Source organism: Abramis brama (assembly GCF_963993115.1).
Source record: "Abramis brama genome assembly, chromosome: 24".
NCBI lineage: Eukaryota > Metazoa > Chordata > Actinopteri > Cypriniformes > Leuciscidae > Abramis > Abramis brama.
The window spans coordinates 7,381,766-7,393,816 of NC_139986.1; the positions used below are offsets into that span (position 1 = coordinate 7,381,766).

At 38.1% G+C, this 12,051-nt stretch overlaps 2 protein-coding genes across 3 annotated transcripts in view; one reads left to right on the forward strand and one right to left on the reverse strand.

Annotated features, from left to right (window-relative positions):
• Nucleotides 1-244: 244 nt before the first annotated feature.
• Nucleotides 245-4,171, forward strand: thnsl1 (threonine synthase like 1). Of its 2 annotated transcripts, none has more exons than XM_084103434.1 (2): nucleotides 245-340; nucleotides 1,340-4,171. In XM_084103434.1, exon 2 carries the CDS (start codon nucleotides 1,362-1,364, stop codon nucleotides 3,540-3,542), a length of 2,181 nt encoding a protein of 726 aa, XP_083959560.1. In that variant the 5' UTR covers nucleotides 245-340; nucleotides 1,340-1,361; the 3' UTR covers nucleotides 3,543-4,171. The 2 variants fall into 2 exon arrangements, with proteins under 2 accessions (XP_083959560.1, XP_083959559.1); XM_084103433.1 differs by having other exon boundaries at nucleotides 289-509; nucleotides 1,340-4,165.
• A 3,617-nt stretch (nucleotides 4,172-7,788) lies between these two features.
• dpp6a (dipeptidyl-peptidase 6a) overlaps nucleotides 7,789-12,051 on the reverse strand; it is a 185,623-nt gene continuing 181,360 nt past the window's right edge. Inside the window, 3 exon segments of the mRNA XM_084103255.1 lie at nucleotides 7,789-8,080; nucleotides 11,823-11,896; nucleotides 11,979-12,051. Of these exon segments, the coding sequence (XP_083959381.1) occupies nucleotides 7,931-8,080; nucleotides 11,823-11,896; nucleotides 11,979-12,051 (297 nt within the window). The 3' untranslated portion in view covers nucleotides 7,789-7,930.

A 12,051-nucleotide genomic window follows, 5' to 3' on the forward strand; every position in this document is an offset into this window, starting at 1 on the left:
ACCACTGCCAGGCAACATTAAACATTTCCCCTTGTTTTATTTCCTCCCCCATTAGTCACAAAATATTCTTATAGTTTCAGTTGTTTAAACGTCCAAGTTTAACAAACCTTACAAAAAAACATGCACATGCACATGCAAACGATTTTTTTTAGTATTATGATTTGAAAATGACGGTACTATTGAGAAAGCGTGACGACGGCCATGTAAGGCTCAGAACGTAAACGGAAAATGTCCTTTTGCTGTTGCCGTACTGAGGCGGTTTGTTTACATGGCCCACGCTATGCGCGCACGTGAAAGTGAGATTACAATGGCTGTTAGTCAGATAAACGTTGTGCTTTAGGTAAACCATACTTTTTGTACTCTACATATTGCCAAATATTTGTGTAAATCTATTATACGTAATCATGTACTCCTATCAGAAAACATTAACTTGCTAACCTAATATTCTGCGGATAGACAGACTGTCAGATAGACATAAGTGTAGTTTGTGGTTATTATTCTCTGCAAAGGTAACGTTACATGTCATATTTTAAAATATATTCCAGATAGTAGTCTTCATTAAAGTCATGTAATCACTTGAAATTGATAAAAACGAAATATTTTTTTTCCCCCATGTTACACTCGTTTCATGTCCAGCCACATAATGAAAACATAAAAACATTTATTGGTATTTTTCTTTGATTGCTAAAAGCTAAATGTTATGTCAACTTATAACTAAATAGATTTAAATTGCACAGCACATCAGTGCTTGAAGTCGGCAGGAAATGAAAATTCATCCTATCTATTTTCTAAATGCATGTTTCTTATTGCAAACTCTTCATCCATGCATATATATATATATATATATTTTTTTTTTGACCTTGTAATCTTTTATTAAAAATATAATTTGATTTATGCAGTGAAACACCAGACTCTCTGGTGATGTAGCTACTGCATGCCAGACTTCTCCAATCATTTAGTCTGATTAAACCAGCCCTGCAAGCCCACATTTCAAAATTCAGTGAGTGGAACCAAGTCCTTGCCCTACTTTTATTCCTTTTCAATAATTTGTTACATTAATATATCACAATGCATAAGAAAAGATCTGTCTATACTTCTGTTTCATTGTGACTTTTAAGGCCCTGTTCTAAACGGCACCAGTAATGTTTTTTTCTCAGGCACGTTTATAAAAGCTACTCAAATGCTCTAATTGAACTAAGGCCCAATTCTGGCTTAGTCTAAGCCCTGTCTGTGAAACCAGGCCTAAACATTACATTTTGTATTTTAGCAAATTATCTATAATCTTACTATCATATCTACTGACATGATTTTAATTCTGAATTATATTTCTGCTTCCTAGATTATATGATCTTGTTTCCAAGATGATCCCTGCAAGTTTCAGCCAGCTGTTGGCTAAAGTGAGCAAGCTGAGGACCCACCTGCTATTTGCTCCTTCATACTTCACTACAGCACGGCTATCAAACCAAAACTCCAAACCGCATGAAAGAAACATTCTCCTGATGGGTCCTCCTGGAGCAGGGAAGACCTGCGTAGGGCGGATTGTGGGACACAGATTAGGTATGCCTGTTATTGATATAGATGACGATGTTCTCGAAAGGACGTGGGGAATGAGTGTGGCAGACAAGCTCTCTGAAATCGGTGGCGATGGTTTTATTGAAGAAGAAGGTAAAGCAGTGTGCAGGTTTGCAGCCACGGGAAGTGTCATCTCTCTGACCGGCTCCAATCCCCTGCATTCGGACGCCATGCGGCACCTGAAGCGCTCTGGACTGGCCGTGTACCTGGATGTGGACACTGAAGATATCATGCAGAGACTCTCTCGAATGAAGGTGAACAGGATTGTGGGTCAGGATGCTGGTGTTTCTATGAGAGAGATATTACATTACAGGAAGCAGTTTTATGAGAAATGGCTAGACGCGAGAGTCCTTTGTGGGACGGGAGACTCCGTGGAGGACGTGGCTGATAAAGTCCTGAGGACTCTGCTCAGATATGAGGATTCAGAATCAGAGGTGTTTGTTTCAACGAGGAGCCAAATGTCAAGTGACTCCAAGTTCTTCAGTGATGTCGTCATAGAGGGTCTTGCACCAGATGGAGGGCTTTACGTACCAAAAAAAGGTTTCCCCAAACTGGAACCTTCAGAATGGTTGAGAATATCCAGCATGCCGTATGCCACGAGAGCTGTGGCCATACTGGAAAACTGTATCCATCCTATGGATGTGTCCCCTGTAGAACTGAGCACGATGGTGTGTCGTGCTTACGGCCAGAACTTCGCCGATCAGTCGGTTGTGCCTCTAAAGCACCTCACTGATCATCAGTATCTTCTAGAACTCTTTCACGGCCCAACTGCCTCGTTTAAAGACCTGGCCCTGCAGTTGATGCCTCAGCTGTTTGCCCACTGCCTGCCACAGATGTGCAACTACCTGATTCTAGTGGCCACATCTGGAGATACCGGAAGCGCGGTGCTGAACGGCTTCAGCAATCTTAAAGACAGTGACCGGGAGAGGATCGGCGTGCTTGTGGTTTTCCCTGAGAACGGAGTGAGTGAGATTCAGAAGCTACAGATGACAGGATTTCAGGAGGGCAATGCCAAGTCCATCAGCGTCCAGTCCGATTTTGACTTCTGCCAGAGGAGCATTAAACGAATGTTTGGGGACTCGAGCTTGATCGGACATTTAGCTGTGGAATATGCCGCGGTTCTCAGCACCGCAAACTCGATAAACTGGGCCCGACTGCTCCCCCAGGTGGTCTATCACTGCTCAGCGTACATGGACCTGCTTAGAAATCGCACCCTGACTTTCGGAGACCCCATTGACGTGTGCATCCCTACCGGAAACTTTGGCAATGCCATGTCAGCACTGTATGCCAAACAAATGGGAATCCCAATACGGAAGGTGATCTGTGCATCCAATCATAACTGCATCATATCCGACTTCATCGCTAGTGGCAAGTATGATCTCCGCAACCGGAAGCTGCAGGTTTCAAACTCTCCTGCCATTGATATCCTGAAGTCTTCCAACCTTGAGAGGTTCATCCATCACGCTTCCGGTGGGGATGGAAGTCTCGTCAGAGATCTGTTTTTGAATCTAGAAAGAGAGCGCATCTTTAAAATGTCGGAGACTTTACGGCAGAAGATAAATCTGGAAGTTCAAGCTGGTTGGTGCTCTGAGGAAGACTGTTTGAGGGCCATACGGGAGGTGCACGCGACAACAGGCTTCATAATGGACACTCACACAGCGGTCGGGAAAGTAGTCGCCGATCGTATACATGACAAAACCTGCCCGCTTGTGATATGCTCCACTGCACACCATGGGAAGTTTGCTCCGGCTGTCTTAAAAGCCCTTCAGTGTCAAGATATCCCACCGGATCCTGTTGAGCAGTTGGATAAACTCTGCAGCATTGGAGGCCGAGAGCAGATGCATGACGCTCTGCTGAAGTGCATGGGAAACAGCGGACATCATCCACATAAAGTATGTCAGGCTGACTATAACAAGCTCACAGATGAAGTAGAAACTATGATACAAGACTCATTTCTGAGAGTCCAGTGAAACCTGCAGTATCTGCACATGTCCACTTGATGGCAAAGTCTGTCAAGAAACCACAAACATTATACTTCCATCAAATCTGAACACAAGGTGACAGTAATGTCATGAGATATAGTTCAAATGCTTTTCATGTTAGTCCATAAACTAGTCTTAATTGTACTTTATCATAATCTCTCAGATGTTTTATTAATTTAGTGTTGATAACTTTATTTAAAAAGCCTGTTTATACTGATAGTTGCTAATTGCTGGCAACAGCAAACAGTCTACAGTTACATAATGAAATATTACTTGGTGGAATTATTCTTTTTGAATATTATTAATAAAAAGAATTTATTGATAATTTTTAATCCTATTGTTGACATGTATAGCTTATTTCTTCAAGGGTTGAAATACAAATAAATAAACTGACAAGGCAAACAACAAGTTTTTCCCTCTTGAAGAGATAGTTCATCATCGTTCACTCAAGCTCATGTTGTTCCAGACCTCCATGACTTTCTTTATTCTGTCAAACAAAAAACAAAACGGTTTGTTTTATCAACATTCTTCCCAATATCTTTAAATATATAACCCCATTTCCAGAATAGTTGGGACATTTTGTAAAATGCAATAAAATAAAGATTCTCTGATTTTTTAATTCTCTTGAACCTTTATTTAACTGACCAATGTACAAGAAAAGATGTCCAATGTTTTCACTGACCAACTTAAGTGTATTTAGTAAATATAAACAAGTTTTGATTTTGATGGCTGCAACACACTCCAAAAAAGTTAGGACAGAGGTATGTTTACCACTCTCACATCACCTTTCCTTTTAATTACACTCTTTAATCATTTGGGAGTTGAGGATACTAATTGTTGCAGTTTTGCAAATGGAATATTTGCCCAATCTTGTCTGATATAAGACATCTGCTCAACAGTCTGTGGTCGTCACTGTCCGATTCTCCTTTTCATGATGGGCCTTACATTTTCAATAAGAGACAGATCTGGACTGCAGTCAGGCACATCCCTTCTATGGTGCAGAGTGTCTAGAAACCACTCGTTTTAGCATACAGAACGAGGCCTGGCATTGTCTTGCTTCCCAGGAAAGATGCCATCTTGATGCCATTAAATGTTTCTGTACAATCCAAATATATGCCTCATTGTCAATGGTACCTTCAGACAAATGCAAGTCACCCATGCCGTTTGCACTGATGCACCCCAATACCAGGACAGATGTTTGCTTTTGCACCTGTCACTGATGAAAGTCTGGATGGTCCCTTTCGTCTTTGGGACCGAGAACTCGATGTCTGTTTTTTCCCAAAAACAAGCTGAAACATGGACTCATCTGACCACAGCACACATTTCCATTGTGTTGTAGACCATTTGAGATTTCTCTGGATTCCCTGAATCTCTGAATGTTATATGGTAGATGGTGAAAGACATACATTCTTTGCAATCTTGCATTGAGAAATGTGCTTTTTGAATTGTTTGACAATTCTCTCATGATATTTGGCACAAAGTGGTGAGCCATGACCCATCTTTGCTTGCAAAGACTGAGAAGCTCCTTTTCCACCCGAACATGATACCCTCACCTATTACCAGTTCACCTGCTCATTGTGGACTGTTTCAAAAGAGTTGGATAACCTGTATAATATTTTCATGCCTCAGTCCCAACTTTTTTGTAGTGTGTTTCAGCCATCAATGTCAAAATTTGTTTATATTTACAAAATACAATTGTATTAATACAATTATGTTGTTCAGTGAAAACATTGAAAAACTTTTCTTTGTACTTTTGTCAGTTAAAAAAAGGTTCAAGAGAATTAACAAATCACAGATTGTGAATTTTATTGCATTTTACAAAATGTCCCAACTTTTCTGGAAATGGGGTTGTATATATATATATATATATATATATATATATATAGATAGATAGATAGATAGATAGATAGATACAGATATAGATATAGATACACAGGCTTAGAATGACATGAGGGTATGTAAATGATGACATCATTTTTATTTGTGTGAACTAACCCTTTAACATCAAATTGAATAAGCTGACGGATCCAGTGATAAAGGTGTTTATATGCAACACTGAATTGATCACAGGCAAAAATGTAGATCTGCTGATTGAGTTTTATTTAAACCGTTTATGACATTTCTGAGATAAAAAACAAAACAAAACACCTTCCAAGACATTTATTTACATAACCTTAGTGTTCGCTGTCTTAAGGTCATGCATGTAAATGCACTCGTTCACTTAATTCACAAGAAAGCAGGACATCAACATTGAAGGCTTTCAGTTTATTTTGGTTACTTACATATAGTATTCATCCTCTTTTCTCCAAGTGAGGAAAACAAATCATAACAAAGGTGATGATAAAATAGTTTGTATTTCTGAGAGGTGCCACAATATGACTGTTCTTGCTGAGTCAGTAAACAGCAATCCCATCAAACTCTTGGTCCCATTTGATTTTTTTTCATTGCACACTTCAGTTCATAGAAACCGTGACCTCCACCGTTCTGCTCGACACAGGAGAACAACATACCTTCAAATGCTTTATGTACAAGAAACACTCAGATATTCAGAGACTTAAATGATATTTGAGTAACATTTATACATCAAGCAGACAAGACCGAGATCTCACTCACAAAACTACCGGAAATGAAATGCAAGTTTGAACATTCAAGCCGTCAAAAATACTATGCAGATATTTGACCATTTTTAAAAAATAACTTTTGAGTTGCAAATGGTTTTTCGACATGCACTGTGAATGCATCAATATTAAACATGAACATTTCATCCACACAAAATAAAATTCATCCTCAAGAGCTTTAATAGGAAAAAAGTTGCAACCAATAACTGTTCATATACAGTACTGTGCAAAACATAAACATACGTGAATTAAATAATATAAATGCCAACTGGAATGAGTTGGCCACTGCTGTAATGTGAAACATTTGCACAATACTGTATTTAATGAGTTGAAGGGACAGATATTGTCATCATTTACTCAACCCTTATCGCAAACCTGTATGACCTGCTCCATGAAACACTGAAGGCTTGTTTCCATTCAACTCCATGCACTGATGTTCATGGTACTGAAAGAATAGCATGAGCATTCTGCTAAACATCTCTGTTCTACTGAAGAAAGAAAGTCATACAGGTTTGGAACAGCATGAGGGTCGAGTTTTCATTATCCCTTTAACACAAAAGTTAATATACTTTTTATGTACAGATTTGTTTTGGCCATGAATCAGCAAATGTTCTACAAAGTGTCTGTAAACCCTCAGAGGGGCTTTAGTTTAATACTGAGGTAATGTTGAAATCATACATTTTAATTTCATGCTCCATTACTCGATTCTTAAAGTGGATGAAAACCGCTATTAGCAGGATGCGAGCGAGTTCGAATTGTTGATGGTAAAACAACATCGGCTCACACATGCGCAAGTAAAAATAACAGTGTTATCGGGATGCTATTACAGTCAATAATAGATTTTGTGATGGCCACGTAATGCGAGCGTTTTAGATACAGGATTTTAGTTAATCAAACGTAAGCCTTGAATGACTGGTGATATTCACAAGGAGGCTCGAACAGGATCGTTCGCCCCCGTAATAAGGCACAGTGACTAAATCAACATAGAGTGCTTTCTCCAGCACTGACAGACCATCACTTCAAGGAAACACACGCTGAGAAGTGGGATCAACAGTCTTGTACAACTGTCATGGTCTGTTAGAATAATGAGAATCGTTTTCGCTCCCCTTCTGCAATGAATAAACACCATCTAAAAATACACACTTGAGGCTACAAGATTTCCAAGACTCGGACACGCTTGAAACACTGAAAACAAGTTTTATCGATATCCAAGTGAATGTTTTTCATGTGCGACTTTACATTGCAACACCAGACATGAGCACAATTGGACATGAGAAGACCTTTTGAACCACAAATGACACGTTCTCCCGACAACAACACCCCATTTTCCCAAAACACCAAATATCTATTTGAATCAAACACCGAATGACCCCCCTCAGTCTTGCTGTTTCAACTCCTGCGAGTCCCACAGCTCTCTGGGATTCAAAGGCCAAACGTGCTCGGCGGTCAGTTCATATCGCAGCATCTCATCCGTCAACCTGATGGACAGACCAGAGACTCCTAACACCTTCAGAAGCTCATAACTGGCCTGCTGGGGAGAGCGAGACGATGTGGCGCCAGCCAGATGCCACGGTCGAGGGTTGATGACAGTGAGGAGCACCTGAAGGGGAGCGGAGGCAGGAACACGAGGCAGGGCGGTCTCAGAGTCAGCATGCTACACTGGGAGGGAACTGAAAACGGGTGGCTTCAAATCTATGGGTTGCATATTATGTGGCAAAAGGAGCTGGCTTTGTGCTTGGACACCATGGAACAGGGGGACTAACCCTCCTCTTCGCTTTCCTCCTCCAGCGCCTCCTCGAACACTTGATCCGGGAGCCGGAAGCACTCCTCGAAGAAGTTGACCAGCGACTGGCTGAGGTGCTGCCGCGTTCCCTCGTTGTGAATGAAGTGTCCTTCGTCTGGGTAGATCTAGCAAAGGACACAACGGCAACGGTATGAGTTCAGTATCACAACTCTGAATACGGCTTTCACGCTTGGTGTGAGCACAAGTCAGTTTGATCAGTGCTTGGTGAAATCAATAGTACACATTGAAAAAAACATTTATTTTCATATCAAGGTCTTGGAAATGTTTTTCGACCTTGCCTTTATGTTTTATTGTTGCTACTTTTTAACCCTGTAAAGCCTGACATATGACATAGTAGTCAGAAAACCGTTTTTTTCCCAATGGAATAGTTTATTAAACCTTTACAAAAAATCCATCAGGCTTTTATGGCTCATACAGTATGATCTAGTGAGAATATCGAGCTCATACTTGATGCCGAAAAAACACCTCAGTTTTATTTAGAAGGCCAAACTGAGCAAAAACATGCAATTTGGTGCAGTTGCTGATATATTCAGTATATGTTAAAAAAGTAAGTTGAAATCCTGATATCTTATAATCTAAATCAATGAGATATAACCCTCTGGTTCTCTTCTGTCATTTTTTACCGGAAAAATGTACATAATTATTTTTTTATTTTTTTACTTCATTGGAATGGTACAAAACTTGGTAAAGGTTTCATGGACATGATAAAATCATGGACATGATTCGAAAAGGTTAAATGGTCCTGTAAATTGTCACACTTGTGCTTGTGTCAAAGTCCAAAACAAATGTAACTGATGTTCCTGAGCTTATTGTGAACAATTTATTGCATGTTATTCAAAAAAAAAAAAAAAAAAATAGTTTTTGTCTATTTTGACCACATTGGAAATGAATGGGAGACAAATTTTATCTAGTGAAAACTTTTGGTACTACAGCCAAACAAAACCTTCCTGAAAGCTCATTTTTTGAGATATCAAGCTCAACTTTGGAACACAACTTTTTTAGATTTATGGCTTTGATTTTCTTGCAGTTTTAGAGTAAAACGTGATTTCGAAAATATATATTTCATATAAAAATTGAAAATAGTATTTTTGCGCATTTTCCATAACAATACACGTAAAATTTTGTTACTTTTTTTAAGTTCACTTTTTAAAACGTTTTTCACTTCAGCAATAATCTGCCAAGTGTCGTCTTTAAAAAGTGATCAAACTTAAGTCTGTGCTCTAAAGCATTGAAGATTTACGACAGTTTAAGTTGGAAATTCAATTTTCAGGTCTATGCTCAAAAAGTGAATAAATGAATTATAAATACAGCGTAAATATAATTTAGTATTAAAAAATCACCTAAAAATACAAAATATTAAATAAAAAACATTATCAAACTAAAATATAGTATTCATTTCATTGACATAAAAAAATAAAAATAAAAATACTTTTTTTTTGACCGACACTCGAAAAGCACCAGAGGGAGGTATAGCAGACTACTTACATAAAATGCATATAAAATATCAGTTGTTACTCTATATCTCCCAATAATGATCTCAGACGATAATGCAATGCAATACAATGATGGAGAGATGCACAAATAAACATGAGATGAACTGTGGTACAGAACGCATACTGAACCATGGGTTTGAACCAAACAATCCAACCAAGTGTGAAAACAACTGAGCAACGTCCAAAAACGTCCACTGCGATGATACTTTATTGTGTGTGTGTGTGTGGCACCCTGACTCTACCTAATAGATCATAAATTGAGAAGAACAGCTTGACACAGTGACGACCACAAATGTTCTGATGAATATCTGCCCTAATTAATTCCACAGTCAATCACCAGCCAGCAATTAATAGCAAATCTATTAGGGAGCAGAAAGCAAAGAGGAAATCTCCTAGTGTGGGAATATAATGGGATTATTCAGCGTGTTAGCGCGTGGCTCATGAGAGTGGCCTGTATAATCTGTTTAAATGAGCTGCATGCATCAAGCGCATCTAATCCTTCTGCTGGCAGCAGTGCTGGATGATCACAGGGCTCAGTGTCCAGTCGCCACAGATGTTGCAGGGTGGACAAGTGAAAACCTCATTCATTTACCAGATAAACTGATTTTGAAAAATAGTGTATACGTTTTTCATGACTGTCCTGTCATCGGCTATGAGGATGTTATGTGATGATAAGCTTCTGAACAAACCATAAGCATGTTTTCAAATTCATTGTAGAATGCAGAATTTCCAGTGAAGAACTACAATACCCATAATCTTGATGAGAAATCCACCAATTACAGAAGTCGCTGAGCCACAAACTCCCATAAAGCACTGTGAGTGATTTGATTTGATTGACTGACTGACGATTTGTAAGTATATTGATTTGTTTTATACTTCTGTAATTATAATTTTTTTATTACATCATTCACAGTGCTTTATCGGACCTTGTCTTTTCATATACTTTTTTCTTTTTTTGTGTGGCTTTTTCTCTCAGAGCTGGTTGGTTTGGTTCATTTAAAATTGAGCTAGAAGCATAATGGTTACTCTTTACAATACGGTCTCATTTGTTAACATTAGTTAATGCATCGGCTAGAGCTGCTTCATTAATCGTTAAAAGATCGCGATCTCGATTCAAACACCCACGCAATCCCATTCCTTAACGACAACGATTCGCCATTGTCTATTAAACCTTAGAGAGAGCCAGAGAGAGCAGATGTCAAGAATGAAACCGATTCAAAAAACAGTCTTTCAGCCACACAGTATCGTTATTTCTGTGTTAAAAATATTCATATTATCACAGAAGAACTGGGAGTTATTAGTTCAGACATAAACAGTGATGTCTACGGAAGTGATCAAAATACAGCAAATCACATTTAGAAAGTAACATGGCGCTTCAAATAATGACTGTATCGATACATCGTTACACCAGTAAGTGGTGAGAAGTGACTGTTAAAAATGTATTTGTTATTGAATCATTCATTCAAAAAACACTGATTCATCCAATAATGAAGACGTATTTAAAAGTGAGTCATTGAATCATTCATTCAAATATATTTTTTTAATAATTCATTCAAATTAATTAAACACTTTAAATAGACTACAGCAATTCTCATTTTGTCAGAACCTCTAGTAAATGACATGTTCTTTTGTTTAGTTGTCTGTTCAGAATCATAGAAGAATCATGATCTCTGTTTGAAACAAACAAATCGTGATTCTCAATTTATTCAGAATAGTGCAGCTCTAGACTTAGCTAATGTGAACTAACAATATATCTTTAAAGAATGTATTAATCTTCGTTAAATCTAATTGTTTATTATTATTTGTTCATGCTAGTTCAAAGTACATTAACAAATGTTAAAAAAATATAACTTTGTATTTTAAAAATGTTTAGTAAATGTTGAAATTAACATGAACTAAGATGAATAAATGCTGTAGAAGTATTGTTCATTGTTAGTTCATGTTAACTATTATTTGCAAATGAAACCTTTAAAGTGTTCTCAGAATATTTTGAAAATCCTGTTAAAAAGTAATGGAAAATCATAGGTCTTCTAGGGCTTATTACTGTAAATAATTATAAAATAATTATTCCGGACATTAATTATTCATAACAGTGCTCATTTTGCAGAAATAGTGTTTGGAGGAGAAAATGTTATTGAAAAAAAATGTTGGGAATTTTTACTCTGCCCTCATCTGGTCGGGTGGTCGCATAAGGTCTAGTTGCAAAAGTCTAAACATTTCAACACACCCCAAGCTGAAATTGTATTCCGGATATGTATCCATCAGCCTGTGTAAAGGTGGCTTTAGCCACAGTGTAAACTTTATATCCAAAATTAAGGAAGAACTTAGAAACTAAGTAAATCTGCACACTTACCTGAAGAGTGTAATTTGCTCTCTCGCTGATTAGCCTGGAGATGAATTTGGCTGTGTGTTGAAAATGAACTTTTTCTAAAAGGTAAATGAAATGTGTGTCAGTTGACAGCATTCTATCCTTTACAAAGACATACAAGAAGTGGAAAAGAAAATGCACCATCTGCTGTTGGATGAATGATTAAAAACTTTTTATCGATGAACTGGGACGCTCTGTATGCAAGGTTGGCCAT